This window comes from Mus musculus, chromosome 7, assembly GCF_000001635.26.
Source record: "Mus musculus strain C57BL/6J chromosome 7, GRCm38.p6 C57BL/6J".
Taxonomy (NCBI): domain Eukaryota; kingdom Metazoa; phylum Chordata; class Mammalia; order Rodentia; family Muridae; genus Mus; species Mus musculus.
This window is the reverse complement of record NC_000073.6, coordinates 64376531-64392391: the sequence shown is the minus strand read 5'-3', so window position 1 is coordinate 64392391 and position 15861 is coordinate 64376531. Positions and strand designations below refer to the sequence as shown.

At 42.0% G+C, this 15861-nt stretch overlaps 1 protein-coding gene across 1 annotated transcript; it reads left to right on the top strand.

Annotated features, from left to right (window-relative positions):
- The first annotated feature begins 155 nt into the window (after nucleotides 1–155).
- On the top strand, nucleotides 156–15851 carry Mphosph10 (M-phase phosphoprotein 10 (U3 small nucleolar ribonucleoprotein)). The gene is made up of 11 exons (NM_026483.2): nucleotides 156–286; nucleotides 2261–2945; nucleotides 3369–3526; nucleotides 4775–4943; nucleotides 6572–6713; nucleotides 8023–8090; nucleotides 9364–9501; nucleotides 11352–11462; nucleotides 13547–13654; nucleotides 14997–15224; nucleotides 15588–15851. The coding sequence occupies exons 1-11, from the start codon at nucleotides 198–200 to the stop codon at nucleotides 15735–15737; spliced, it is 2046 nt and encodes a 681-aa protein (NP_080759.2). The 5' UTR covers nucleotides 156–197; the 3' UTR covers nucleotides 15738–15851.
- The last annotated feature ends 10 nt before the right edge of the window (nucleotides 15852–15861 follow it).

Genomic DNA, 15861 nt, shown 5'->3' with positions numbered 1-15861 from the left:
ATGACCAATGGCTCTTTTCGGTGGTCTGCCCCACCCCTACGCATGCCCAATAGAAGTGTTTGCGGCTATAGGCCGGAACCTGTGTGTGGCGGAACTTTAGGCTCTGAGCTTCAGGTTGCATAAGGCGTGTGTTTGGCGTACTGCTTCCGGCCGGCCGGCCGGCTCGCAGCACTCGCGTGGTGCCGTAGTGTGTAGCTATGGCGCCTCGCGTGTTTCGTCGACAGACTCTGGAACGGTGTCTGAGGGAAATCAGGAAAGCCACCAACCGACCGGAGTGTTTCCTCACGTAAGTACAGATCCAGGTCTGGGAGAGAGCAGCGCGCATCTCACCGGTGCTGGGCGGGCCAGCATATGGCAACTTCTGAAAGCCAGGAAGGGAAAGTACAGGTCGCTTAGCCCCAACTTCAGACAGTTTTTGCTCCGTTGGCCTGTCAAAATGCTAAAAGTAAAAGCGGCTCGGTGCAGATTTCCTAGTTGTGGGCTATTGCACTAAGCCCAGTTATTCGCGTCCAGAGAGGCTCATTGAGGGCGGAATATGCTTTCTGAATTTGTCCCCAAAATACACACTGAAAGTACGTACTTGTTGCTTGTCAATGCATTTTCATGACTTGTGGTGGAGACCCACAGCCAGACAGTAGACGAAGCTCGGAGAAGCCCGCAGAAGAGGGAGGAGGGGTGACTGTAGGAGCCATAGGGGTCCCAGGACACCACAAGAACATGGCCCACAGAATCCACTAACCAGGGCTCAGGGAGGGGCCCACAGAGACTTTACTGGCTATCAAGGAGCCTGCGCTGGTTAGCGCTGGGTCCTCTGCATATATATTGTGATTGTTAAGCTTGGGATTTTTGTGGAACTTGTAGCAGTGGCAGTAGGCTCTTGGAGCTCTTGTACCCCTGCCGGATTGCCTTGAAATGAGGGGTTGTGTTTGGTTGATATCTCTGGAAGCCTACTTTTTCTGAAGAGAAACGGAGGAGTACTGTGGATCTGGAGGAGGTGAGGAGGGAGAAGAGGCTGCAATTGGGATGCTTTGTAGGAAAGAAAAATAAATTTAAAAAAAATAGGAGAGACTTCTTTCTTCCCAGCACTTTGATTAAGTTCTGTAAAATTATGACTCTGACTTATTATTTTTTAAATATTTTTTATTATTACGTATTTTCCTCAGTTACATTTAGAATGCTATCCCAAAAGTCCCCCATACCCTCCCCACTACTTCCCTACCCACCCATTCCCCATTTTTTGGCCCTGGCATTCCCCTGTACTGGGGCATATAAAGTTTGCGTATGACTCTGACTTATAATGAAAATCTTAGCAACAGTATCACAGACTCATTGTGTCCAAAATAGAGCTCCTTACCCCCTCCTGTACTCTTCTCTCCCCTGAAGTCATTTCCCTGTTTCCATTACGTTTACGGCCCCACGAAAAGGCAGTTCTATCATTTCATTTATTTAGATTCAGCTAGTCTGCTTCCTTGATGCTTTCATTTTTCTCTGTCCTATTTTCTCTATCCCCTTTAGCATCCTGCCTACGCTATATTTAGACACTGATTCCTAGTTGTCATACTGACTGCGTCTCCAACATAAAAATCCTTTGCGATGCTTCATCAGCTTTCTAACAACTCAACTCTATCGTGCTTTTTGTTTCCACATTGTAAATTATCATTTCAAACTTCAGCCTGCAACTCTGTTCTCATTACGCTTAAAGTGTTCCTGTCTTAGAACTCTGCGTGGTTTCTGTCTTGCCACCCCCCCCCCCCCAGCTTCTATAACCTCAGCCGTACACTCTGCCTCCTCAGTCACACTACAGCTGTCTTGGTCTTTCTGTTCTTCACATTGTCTGAAAACCAGAGTTATGTGTTTCCACATCTGTACAGGATACTCTATTTTACCTGTAGGTCTCAATCCCATTTCAGATATCATATCCTTAGATAATTTTTCTCAAGCTTAAAGCCAGGTGGGAATCACTTGCCAAACGACTAATAGGTGAGGAGTATGTATGATGCAGATTTGAGGATTTAAGGCTGACTTCCTGGGTATCTCCAGGCAAGTAGATGCGTAAGCTTCAGTATATACAGCAAAGTCAGGTTTTTAGTTTTTACGGTCTGGCTCATCAGCAGGGTACTGTTGGGAACTAGAGTCTGTACTTAAAATTGATGCTTCATTTACATTTTAATTTGCAAATACGATATGTCTTTTTCTTTTATTTAAAAATGCTTGATGCTATTGTGTATAATTCATTCTCACTTAATTTTCTTTCCAATAGAATTCAGAATGGACTAGCATCAAACTTCACATCTTTAACAAAAGTTCTATATGATTTTAATAAAGTATTAGAGAATGGCCGAATCTCTGGAAGTCCTTTACAGAAACTTGAGATAAACAGTTTTGATGATGAGCAGATTTGGCAACAACTCGAATTGCAAAATGAACCTGTCTTACAATACTTCCAGAATGCAGTTAGTGAGACAGTTGAGGATGAAGATATCAGCCTTCTCCCAGAATGTGAAGATGAGGAGTGCGAAGAGGATGCCTCAGAGGTGGAGGCTGACAACCAGGAGAACCTAGAGACAGACTTGGATGAAGAACAACTGTCAGACGAGGGTGGTGATGTTCCTAAAGGGAGGGACAGAGCCAAAAGCTCCAGGAAATCTGACCCAAGGAAAAGTCCAGTTTTCAGTGATGAAGATTCTGACCTTGACTTTGATATTGGCAAATTGGAGCAGCAGACCAAGATGCAAATCAAGCCACCTGGAAAACCAAGAGAAAAGTCTGTCGTAGATGATAAGTTCTTCAAACTGTCTGAAATGGAGAGCTTCTTAGAAAAAGTAGAAAAAGAAGAGGAAAAAAGACCAGATGGTGAAGAGGAGGACGAGGAAGACATTGACCTTTTTGAAGACATTGATTCAGATGAAAGCGAGGGAGGGCTGTTTGGGCGGCAGAAGATTAAGGTAATGTTTTGGAAAAAAACAAAAACTGTTTCTTTAAAGTACAAGTCATGTTTTCCTACAGAGAAATGTAATGTGCCTCAGACCTCATTTGAGCCCAAATGAAGTAAGGAAAAAACAAACAAACATAAAGAAATAAATTAAAATTAAGAGCTGAGCCAGTGGTGCAGGAGTGTAGTAATCCTCAGAAGTGGGAGGCTGAGGCAGGAAGATTGTGGCTTCTCAAAGCCAGCCTTTGCTAAGTTGTGCTTCAGTTGTCCTTATGGTTTTATGGTGGTCAACTAGTTGCCAGTTTCCCTAATAACTATTTCTGGTGGGGTAGTGGTGATGTTAGGAACCAGTTTGTGTGTGTAATATACATAGGCACATGAGTATGTTTATATATTTTTTTATCTTTAAACTTTTCAAAAATGTTTTTTATTTTAGTCAAATAAAAGTAGCAGAAATCTGAAATACAAAGACTTCTTTGATCCAGTTGAAAGTGACGAGGACATAACTGGGGTTGATGAAGAGCTGGGCCCAGACGAAGAGAAAGAGGAAGAGGAAGGGTTCGCTGAGGAAGCAGACGAAAGCATCTCTGACACGTGAGCATTTCAAATTCTTCTTGAGTTTCTAAGCAGGAGTGATCCAGTCAGAGCTGTAAGGTATTTCTCAGGTTGTCAGATACATAACAAGTTAACTTCCAAATCTAGTAAAGGGTTCTCTGCTATCAGACAGTTAGAAAATGTCTCTGAATTTCAAAGAACATTGAAGATCATTTAAAGAATAAAATTTGCACCACCAGTAGCAGCTATTTGTTTGTTTGTTTGTTTCTTGTTTAGCCCTAGAAGTCCTGTAACTCGTTCTATAGAGCAGGATAGCCCCAAATTCACAGAGCCTCTGCCTCCTGAGTGCTGGGATTAAAGATGTGTGTAGCCACTACCCAGCTTGTCCTTTATATTATAAAGAAGGAGCTTGCATTGGGTTTTGTGCCAATAAAACATTTTTTTAAAGTATTTAAAATGTATGTGTATGAGTGGTTTTTTTACATGTATGTCTATACACCACATGTATGTGTGGTGACTGCAAAGGCCAGAATAGGGTGTCAGATCCCCTGGAGCTGGAGATACAGAGCCACCAGACAGTTGTGAGCCACCATGTGTCTTCTGGAACCTGATCCTCATGTTCTTAGCCATCTCTCCAGCTCCCAGGGTTATTTTTCTAAGGGAGTATGGTGTGGATTTGGTGTATTAGTGCTTTTTTTCCTGTTTTCACATAGCAAGCATTTCACCTAAAGCATATCTTTCTTAGCCAGGTATAATTTTGTACACCTTTAATCATAATGGACAGCTTTAGTCATAGCATTTGGAAGGTAGAGGTGGATCTCTATGAGTTTTAGTCCAGCTTAGTTGACCTGGAGAGTTTGAAGACAGCCAGAGCTACATAGAGACCCTGTTTAAAAACAAAAACAAAAAACTAAAACCAAAAAAGAAAGAAAGAAAGAAAGAAAAAAATCTTCCTTTTGGGCCAGTGAGATGGCTCATCAGATAAAAGGACTTGCTGTGTGAGCCTTGGAACCTGAGTGATCAGAAAAGTTGATCCTCTATGCTCACTGAAATTGTTCTCTGACCTCTACATTGTGGGCTACGCATATACCCATACATGTCATGTATGCAGAATAATAATAAAAATTAAAAAAAACAAAGAGTGTCTTTTGCTCCATAGAGACTTAGTGACCCTGAGAGTTTGCTGTTGACTGTCATTGGGTATTAAGAAGTACTTTATAATTGGGATATTTATCTTTGAGTTTCTAGTAGCTTCTATTTTTTCTTTGATCCATCTTGGTATTATAGGGATGAAGATAATGACTTGGAAGAAGATGAGAATAGTGATCAACATAAAGGCAGCTTGAAAAGAGTGACATTTGCTTTGCCAGATGATGAGGCTGAAGATACAAGTCCCTTAGCTGTAAAGCAAGAATCTGACGAAGTTAAATCCTCTTTTGAAAAAAGACAGGAGAAGGTAATTATTAGGAATATTGTATGTTTAACATGGTAGGAGCTCAAACAACTAACCTATCCTTTTAAAAGCAAAGACCTTGCTTTCTAAAGGTTCTGCATACCGAGCTAGGTATTATGGAGTATTCCTTTAAATCCAACATTTGGAAATCTGAGACAGGAAGATTATGTCAAGTTCAGGGCGAATTTGGGCTACATAGTGAGTAGCGAACTGTAGCTGACTTTCTCTCATAAAGTAGAAATAATAATAGTAACAGTGCTCTATATGCTGTACATAGATACCTCATGAAGAACACCCTGTAATCTGCATAAGTTAGTACCTCCATGTTCTAGCCAGTAGCCTTCATTTGGAGCCTGCTTTGTAAATTCTCTGTTTCTCTGTTCTTGTTTTCCTGTTTGTGTGAGCTTCTGCTTAGCCATCCCGTGACCTTCTTTTAACTATGTGAGCTGCTCTAGGAGGTGTCTCTCTATTGAGTACCAGGCAGATAATATGTAACTGGTTGTAATAACTTTAGTTTAGCCCTTGTCCTTTGGTTCTGTCATTAATTCATCTTAAAGTTACATCACACAGAAGTGAGAGCAAGTAGAAACTGAAATACTACAATTACCTAAAGAATTATTTTTCAAAGGCAATTTGAAGTCCACGATTGTCACCTTGTCCCTAGAAGATGTAGACGGTCTAAAGGAAATAGCTTTATAATGTGTTGCTACCTTAATGTCTTCCCACATCACTTCTCCCCACATCCCAAAAAATACTTGGTTTCACAGAGGAATTATACAGACCTTTGAGGAATAAGTAATTAATGTTTAGTTGATAACCACATGTAAAGAGTAAAGCAGTGTTTATAAATGGGACTAAGTCTGGCTCAGCATGTAAGTATCCACATTGTCTTGAGTGTCATTGTTGAGTACTAAAGCAAGAATCTAAAAGAATTTGGTGAGAGCATTGCCACAAAGTCAGATGGACCTCATTCTTTTAATTCAGTTTTAGGGAATCAAGCATAATTCTTGTTGTAGAGATTTAGATCATTTGAGTAAAACATGATCAGCTGCAGATAAGTCAGGGAGATCTGACCAAATTTTATTCCTTTTTGTATTCAGTGAACTACAAATTCATCAGGTCACAAGCTGCCATCATGGTTATTGGCTAGATTCTAGAAACATTGCTTTAATAAGAATAGGACAAAGTGTCCACGTTACAGTCCCCACTGTCACCTAACTTCTATTTTGGACTTGTCAGTAAAGAAACAAAGGATAAGGTGAAAGTAAACACTTGTTATTTGCAGAATAAGAACCACTTCAGACCTAACAGGTGAGCAGAAGGACGAGTAGACAAACAGGAAGATTCTGTAAGATCAAGTTGCACTGTGTCTGTTGATGTCTTTGAAAATGTCTGTTGTGGAGTAGAAATGAGAAAATTGGCTGTGGAGTCAAGAGCCAGTCTCCATCAAAACTAATATTCCAGGCAAAAAAAATTACTTTAGGAAGTTGTGATAATGCAGCATACCAGTGGCTTGTGAAGATGTAGGTCATTTGAGCAGAACAGAGTCCCCAAGTAAACCACGGTGCTCCTAGGGAGCTTAGCACCTCAGTAAGCACAGCATCGCAACTAACTCCTGGCTCGTGTCCTAGATGAATGAGAAAATCGCATCTTTGGAAAAAGAGTTATTGGATAAAAAGCCTTGGCAGCTTCAAGGGGAAGTGACAGCGCAGAAGCGGCCAGAGAACAGCCTGCTGGAAGAGACCCTCCACTTTGACCATGCAGTCAGGATGGGTATGGTGTCTGCTGAGCTTCTACAGCATGTCTACTTTTGTGCTTTTCTGTAGTTCCTTTCAGAAAGATTTTGAGTGCTGATCGTTTTTTTTCCTCTGCTTGTTTTAAAAACTTGCTAACATACGAGTTGAAAAAATAGTGCGGTGAATACCTGTGCCATTTAACTGAATTCAGCAGTTGGTAACAGGTTGAAATCTTGGCCTTTGGTCTCCTGTGCATCTTTGTGATTGTATGTGCTCTTCATCATTAAAAAGTAATTGTTAGAGTTGGGGAGGTGTTCCAGTTGGTAAATTACTTGCTCTGCAAACATGTGGACCTAAATTGGGATCCCCATTCCCCACCAAAAAGCTCCCGTGATTCTAGTGCTGAGAAGGCAGTGATGGGGGGACGGCTGGAGACCAGCTGTTTGGTAGAATTCATGTCATAGGTTCAGTTAGAGACCCTGTCTAAAAGATAAGGTGGAAGGCATTCCAGCAAGGTACCCAGTGTTGACCTCTGGCCTCCGTAAAACATACACATGTGTGCTCATGTGCTCACTCACACAGAAGGAAAGCTGCCAATATCTTGGCACTTAACTGCTAAGGAGGGTGTCCTAGGGCATTGGGATAGAAGTGCTATCATTTACCAGATCCATTTACGTTTTATGGTTCTTAAACTTGGAGGAACATCAGAAGGCTTGTTAAATCCCAGATGAGCCTACAGATACAGTTCAGTTGGTGGAATGCTTGCCTAGAATGTTTGAATTCCTGGATATGAATCCATGTACCACAGAAACAATGCATGGTGGCCTAGCGTAGTACTTGAGAGATTGAGGCAAAAGTTTCAGAGTTCCACAGATCTGCAAAGTCATCCTCAGGTTACTTGGCTAGTTTGAGGCCAGCCTAGACACACATACACACACAGAATTTTTCTTTTCTATTTTTTCTTTTTTCTTTTTCTTCAAAACAGGGTTTCTGTGAACCAGGCTGGCCTTGAGCTCAGAGATCTGCCTGCCTCTGCCTCTCCAGTGCTGGCATGAAAGGCGTGCGCCCCCACTCCCAGCTTTGAACTTAATGCTACAAGAACTTGATGACATAGCCAGGGTTTTTACTTCAACTGTGAACAATTCAGTGAACTGTGCAGGGTGTAGGCTTACAAACAAAACACTGAGTAGTTCTCCACTGTCTGATTTAGAAGGTGTAAGGTTGGCCTGAGATTTTGTTTCTTTAGTAAGTTCACAGGTACTGCTTATGTTGTGGGTCCAATAAGGATTTGAGAATTCCTGGTCTGATATGTAGTTTTTCTAACAAACATGATATGCTTCTTTTAGCCCCTGTAATCACAGAGGAGACCACCCTCCATCTAGAAGATATCATTAAACAGAGGATACGAGATCAGGTCAGTAAGAACAGAGTGAATTTTAGTTTTCACTGCAATTTTTAGAAACGATGCTTTTTTAAATTTTTAGTTGATCCTCTTGACCTTAAAGCCTTGACACTGGACATGGATATTTTTGCATTCACTGTATGTAGGGCACTCTCTTTGCTCATACCCAAGAAAGTAATGAGCCTGATAGGAAGGGTGGCCAGTACCAGCTGTTCTGAATCTTGTTGAGTGGGCGGACTCTAGGGCATCTGGCCTGCTGTGGTCATATCCAAGACCCTTCTTCAGTCTAGACACAGGATATGCTGTAGTCAATTAAGGGTCCATCTTTTCAGATGTTAATGACCTACCAAAGAATTTTTGGGACTTGATCTGTTTTTGTAAGCCTAGAATAAAATTTCTAAATGCCATAAGTGTTCTGCCACTTGAGCCCCAGCCCCAGAAAATCTAATGCCCAGAAAAGGCATTCTATGACAAGCATAGTAAGAGATGCTTCCTTAGTGTGTCTAAAATGGAGGAGCAAGAGCAAGACAGTACCATGTGAGAGTGAAGTACAAACGTGAGGTTTATTTAACCATGTAGTAAGATGGGCTGGAGAAATGGCTCTAAAAGAAATCTAAGGACTGGTGGTATGGCTCTGGTAGAACCGTATGAAGCTCTGGCTAAATTCCTAGCAAATGGTGACAAGGAAATTAAAGTTGGTATCAAGAGAAAAACTGATTTAAAACAAAAGCAGAAGGAATACTTAAGCTAATGTTCTCTTTACTTTTCATCGTGCTTTTTTGTGATATGAAAAAAGGACCACTTATTTTGAGACAGGGTCTCACTATGTAGCCCTGGCTGGCCTGGAGTACTGTGTAGATTGGGCTTGTTTAAAAGTCAAAGATCTACTTACTTCTGCCTCTCAAGCACTGCGATTAAAGGCATGGGCCATTACATTGAGCAGTCATTATTATTATCATTATTATTGTTGTTGTTATTATTGAGATAGGGTTTCATGTACTCCTGAAAGACCTGGAACTCACTAAATAGCCTGAGGGTGATCTTTAACTTCTGATCCTCCTGCCTCAACCTTTCAGGTGCTGGTATAGCCGGCATGGACTACCATGCTCTGTTTTTGTGGGGCTAGGGACTGAACCCAAGGCTTTATGTAGGCAAGACAAACATTCTACCACCTGAGCTGTAGCCCCAGATAATCACTTTTGAGGTTAAAAATTAATTTCTTTGCTATACTTCTTACTAAGCATAGAAGTAGATGTGTTATTCTATTGACTTATTTGCATTTCAGGCTTGGGATGACGTAGAACGAAAAGAAAAACCTAAGGAGGATGCGTATGAATATAAAAAGCGTTTGACCTTAGACCATGAGAAGAGTAAGCTAAGCCTTGCTGAGATTTATGAGCAGGAATATCTCAAACTCAACCAGGTAAGGTGACCTCCAAGGCACGGTTGTGACTGAAGAACCAGATCGTCAGCCAGTCCTGATCTAACCTAGCTCTCAGATACCTGTTTCACAGCACATGGTAGGAATAGAGGACTTCCAGTGTTCCCACTGAGTGTGAGCAAGTTGGGGCTTGCTCTACAAAAGCATTGATTTATATAATCAGCTATTGACTTCCTGGCAATTAAAGGATGTTGTAATTCTGAAGTCATATTTTCTTGATACTTGAAATAATTGATGTATTTTATTTCTTTATGAGATGATCTGGACCTTTAGGCTCTTCTTGTTTGTTTTGTTTTTGTTTTTTAAATTCTAAAATTAGTTTCTAGTTAAATAGCAGAACAAGGCCATATCCTGGGGAAGACTTATTTCTTCACCTGGGTTTATTGGGATGAATGACATATGTTATCTGACCTGGGCCACAGGCAGAGCCGCTCACTTCCTATTCCTGTGCGCCCCGCGCCCCCCCCCCCCCCCCCCCCCGGCACCTCTACTATGTTGTAATTATGACAAAGAAAAACAAGCAAAGACCATTTTACCTTTCACAGTGCACATTTAGTGCTAGAGGAAGAACAAATATAAATAAAACAACCTGACTCTGTAAAATTAAATGGCTGGCATTTCCATATCAATGGGAAAAGTCTGAGTAAATCTTTAACAAGTTACATTCACATAACATAAAATTAAACATTTGCTTTCCATAGACAGTCTGTCAGGCGTGATGGCACATTCCTGAAATGCTAGGACTCAAAGACTGATACATGGTCATATTTTGCAATGGTTCTGTGCTACATAGTGAGACTGTCTGGAAAAGGCAGGACTAAGTAAATGGATAATTCAGAAGCAGCTACCGCAGGTCTTAAGCGAGTGCTGCCTGTTTGTAGTTCCCCAAATCCTAGCTCACTGATGTACGGCTTCCTAGTCCTACCCTCTCTGCTACAGTTCTGCGAATTTGCCTGTTTCGGGGCTTTTTGTATAAATGAAGTCATGTAATTTGTGACTTTCATGTAGACCAGGCTGCCCTCGAACTCAGAAATCCGCCTGCCTCTGCCTCCCGAGTGCTGGGATTAAAGGCGTGCGCCACCACGCCCAGCAGCACTTCATTTCTATTTTATTATTGGATAATATTCCATTTATATATGTGCCACAATTTCTTGATTCATTTTTTTTTAATTGAACGTGTGGACTGTTGCACTACTTCTGGATATAGCAAATCCTACGTGTGTGTGTGTGTGTATGTGTGTGTGTGTGTGTGTGTGTGTGTATGTGTGTTTTTCTGCTTTCATTTCCTTGGGTTCATATAATTCCCAGGGATCTAATTTCTTCATCCTCAGCAACATTTGTTAACATCCCTTAAATTTAGTGATCCTGCTCTGATTAGCCTTACTCTTGTTGGAAAATGCCAAAGGATTTACTGTTTGTTCTACATGTCAGAGGCAATGGGTGCTAAAATGTGCAACCTTGGCAGGCACTGGCACCATCATGGTGTTGATACCTGTAATTTTACTTTGGGGACATTCTTCTCTCCTACCCCTGCCTCCGTCTCCTGAGTGGGGGGATTACTGGTAGCACCATTATCCCTGACTGGGATTGGTTTCTGTTTTTTATTTTTGTTTGAGACAAGATCTCACTGTGTAGCCCTGTGTGACCCCAAACTCACTGAGATCGGCCTGCCTCTGCCTCTGGAGAGCTGAGATTAAAGGCATGCTGCCAGGATGGGCTGGAATGTTGCTGGGTAGTTAAAGCTGTGGGTCTGAGAAACTTCATTGCCTGTAGTGTTTTTCCTGTGCTACGTTGTTAAGCTACTTCATCTAATGTTGACCTTGCTCATTTAGCAAAAAACTGAAGAAGAAGACAATCCAGAGCATGTAGAAATTCAGAAGATGATGGATTCTCTCTTCCTAAAATTGGATGCCCTGTCAAACTTCCACTTCATCCCCAAACCGGTATGTGAGTTTACAGTGCGGTAGAAAAAACAGCATATGTGAACTGAACAGCTCTGAGCTCTGGAGAGCTTCGAATTTCAGTTGGTGTCAGGACACACACCTGCAGGTTACAACAGGGCTTCTGTAAGGGAGCGTCCCTTTGTTCCTGGGTTAATTCCGCCTTCCATCCTGCTGCAACCTGGTCTCCAGCAGGCCCCTGGTCACCTTCAGCCTTGAGCCTCAGTGATTCCTCCCCTCCTGGTGCTCAGTAGTGCTTAATTGTGTGATGGTGTCTGTCCCTCACATTGATTGGTGCCCGCTGCAAGTCATATTAAGTCTTTTGCTTACATCACTTTGGCTGCTCGAAAGTGTTTCCATTTTGCAGATGCACTCTGAAGCTGGTGTGGGAGGGGCAGAACTAATACTGGGCTCTTGTGCTCTGCACTGCTTAATGTGCTCCAGCCAGTCCCAGACCTCTCAGTCTCCTTTCCAGTCCTGAATCTTTCCTGGGCTGGCTGAGAATCTACTGACTCCTTGAAAGGCCATCTACTAAGAGCCGTCTGTAGTTCCCTGAAACGGGCTTGAACCATCCTGTTGGTGCTTGCTCACATGTTGCCCTTTGCCGTCCTTTTGACTGTGATGAACTAAAGACCAGGCTAGATGCAGGCATGCAGAGGCCAGAGGGTAACATCAGGTGTCTTCCTCTATTGCTCTCCTCCCTATTTCTTGAGACAAGATCTCTCCATTGAATTTGAAGGTCACCATTTCAGATAGACTAACTTGTCAGTGAGCTCCCAGGTTCTGCTTGTCTCCTCTTCGCCAGCTGGACTTAAGGGGCTTGTGCACATATGCATGCCCATCTTTTACATGGAGACTGGTGATCTCGCTTTTATAGCAAGCACCTAGCCCCCTGACCATTTCCACAGCCGCTGCTTTGCCTTGGTCTAAGGATTTTCTGTTGTCTCCCCCTCAACTCGTTAGGAGTGCATGTGGCTGTTACAGGTCTTTTACTATTTCCCCTGCATATGTGTGTCCGTATTTTACACACCCTCTGTGCAGGTATGAGCTGTTCACCAGCTGCCATGTTGTATTGTATTTTGAGATTTCTTCTCTGTTTTTGACTGTGGGGGAGCACAGTATTTCTCATGTTTGGACAGTGGCCTCTTTGGAAGGGATTGTTTTTCACATTCCACATTTCCTTCTTGTTTAGAGTCTGGACTCCTGTTCTGTTTCTCATGTGTTTTTGCTATTCTGACGTTTTCCCAGAACATTGTCCCCTGTACCTGACTTGGACACTGGTATCTTGAAATGATAGTAGCTATACAGTACCTCTCATAAGGTTGAGCATACTAACATTCTCTCATATACCTTATTTTAGGTTTTATAAATAGTTTTGTACCACTACATGATGATATATAAAGATAGGTTTCTAGTAGCTTGAATAGTTTGTATTTTTCTCATAAGCATTTTTTTTCATATATTTCGTCAGAAAGATTAGATATTTTTTACAACAAAAAGCAACATCATAACATATCACCAAGTTTTATTAAGTGGATGGGATTGCTTGAAAATGTCCACATAGGTAAACGTGGAGTGGTATTTGGCTGAGGCAGAGATATGTGGATATGTAGGTGTAAATGCTACTGGAATGTCGCCCATTGTCATAGTCATTCCAGTCAGCATGGTAATGTTTTGTTTGTTTTCTGGGTTTTTGGGGGGATGTGGGACGGTGTTTTGTTTTCAGTGTGTGATTTTTTTTTTTTTAATTCTCCTCCCTCTACTTCTCTCAGTTCACCACCCACCCCTCTCCCCCAGGCCCGCCCCCTCTTCCATCTCCCTCCCAGGGATCTTAACCCAACAGGGCACAAGATGCAAAATCCTCACATGAAGGCTGGGTGAGGCAACCCATTAGGAGGAAAGTGTCGTAAGAGCAAGTGAAAGAGTCAGAGACTCCCCCTCACACTGTCAGGAGTCCCCACTCCCCAGACACCAAGCCAACAACCCTAACATCTATGCAGAGGAAGTCGACTCTATAAAAATAAGAGTGTGGATGTTTGCTTGCTCCATTTCCTTCTCCCCACTAAATGTCCTTATCTCTTTTCTAGCCTGTACCTGAAATTAAAGTTGTATCGAATCTGCCAGCCATAACCATGGAGGAAGTGGCCCCAGTGAGTGTCAGTGATGCAGCCCTCCTGGCTCCAGAGGAAATCAAGGTAAGAAGCCAGTAAGGGGATGTTTAGTGACTCCCTGCAAGTAAGATCTGCATTGATTTAATGCGACTTCCCTTGAGGTTTAGATCTCAGTAATTTCTAGGTATATCCCCCTCACCCCCCCATACTCCTGAGTTGTACATTGATGCATTCGGCTAATTGCACTTTGAAAATATTCAGCAAAGCTGAAGCTGAATTGATCAAATCCATACACAATTTGGAGTGTATGGAAGCTTGAATGTAGGTGATATAAATGATTGATTTTATATATAAGGCTTGAGCATGTAGTAACTTGGACTGTCTACAGGGGCCTGGGATTGATCCTCTGTGACTATGGGTACCTACATAGTGAGCCAAATGAGTATACAATACCAAAAATCAATCTGTATATTCAAGTCTCAATCAAAGTTGCATGCATATATATAAATTTGTTTTTGCTTTGTTTTTTTCGAGACAGGGTTTCTCTGTGTAACCCTGGCTGTCCTGGAACTCACTCTGTAGACCAGGCTGTCCTCAAACTCAGAAATCCGCCTGCCTCTGCCTTCTGAGTGCTGGGATTAAAGGCGTGTGCCACCACGCCTGGCCCGTAATAATAATAAACTGCAATGTAAGGCTAGTGCAATATTAGTGTAGTGCAGTGTTATAATCTAGAATCCAGTAGACCATTTGGACACTGGAACACATTGGATAATCAGGTGCTGACATCTTCTGACTCCAGAACATCAAAATTCTTACCTTACAGAGACAGTGGCTTCTGGCAGGCCCATATCTGCTCTGGTGGAATAGCATCGGGGTCTCTTTCTGTCTCGCCTGCGTTGTTAATATATAGCTACTACCTGTGTCAGAACCTCTGCCATCTTATGCCAATGATAAGCCAGTATGATGAGCTGACAGCTCAGGAGAAATGAGGAAGTCAGTGTTCACTGGATACAGGATTCCCTGCTTCCTCTCTTCCTTGATATCTGGGATACACTAGTCCAAACCCAGGACCTGTCGTCACAACTTAGAGCGAAGGCTGAGACAGATGTATCCTGTGACCCATGTTGGAGAGCATCTGGGGTCTTGAGACCTTAGCTCTGTTTCCTTTGTGAGTTTGGGGCTGAACTCTTACTTGGAGTTCTGGCAAAGAACATAGTTTAGGCTTTAAGAGTTTCTAGAGGTTGGAACCAAACAAGGCTCGCTCTGCAATCTCACATACTGCCATAGACACTCAGTCACTGGCCATTGTGTGCTCGTCTCATCCCTTAGCAGACAGAGTTCATTCCAGGTATAGTCATGTTGACAATCAAGAATAGCAATTAGTATGGTGGTGGTTTAGGGTTTGTTTGTTCGTTTTATTTAATAGGAGAAAAATAAAGCTGGAGATCTAAAAACAGCTGCTGAGAAAACAGCTACAGACAAGAAACGAGAACGAAGGAAAAAGAAATATCAGAAGCGTTTGAAAATAAAGGAGAAGGAGAAGCGGAAAAAATTGCTTGAAAAGAACAACCCAGATCAGTCTAAGTCCAGCAGAGCAGCAGCTTCAGAGAAGCTCAAACAGTTGACCAAAACGGGCAAGGTGTCCTTGTTAAAGGTAAATAAGGGGAAGCCCGAGGGAGTATGCAGGGTATGCATTGGGCTGTTTCTCAACTAGGATGTCAGAGCTGCCTCTGCACTCTAGAGACATACTACTCAAGGGTGGTCTCAGCATCTTATAGCCTCTCAGATCTTTACAAAAACAGGTCTGGCGGCAAGCTTTCTTCTCTCTTCTTCCCCCTTAAGATACAAGGGTGTTGAAATACTGGAAAATATTTGTTAAGGGAGCTGGTTGAATTCTTGTAGTGGCTTTTCATATTTATGCATTTATTCATTGTTGTAATCATAATGTACTGCTATAGACTTTGGGTTTTCTTACATAACCACATTTTATAACATCTCTGTTTTGTTTTAACTGCAGGATGAACGAAAAGATAAGCCCTTAAAGTCATCTCAGGCATTCTTTTCTAAATTACAAGATCAAGTAAAAATGCAAATTAATGATGCAAAACAGCCTGAGAAGATAAAGAAGAAAAAACAGGACATTTCTGTTCATAAATTAAAGCTGTAATATATTTAAATATAATGTATAAATCTGTAAGTTTCTGTCATCGTTATGTTTTATAATAAAATTCCTGAGCCCTCTCTTAGTTTGTTTCCTGTTGTTTTAATAAAGACCATCACCAAAGTCTCTT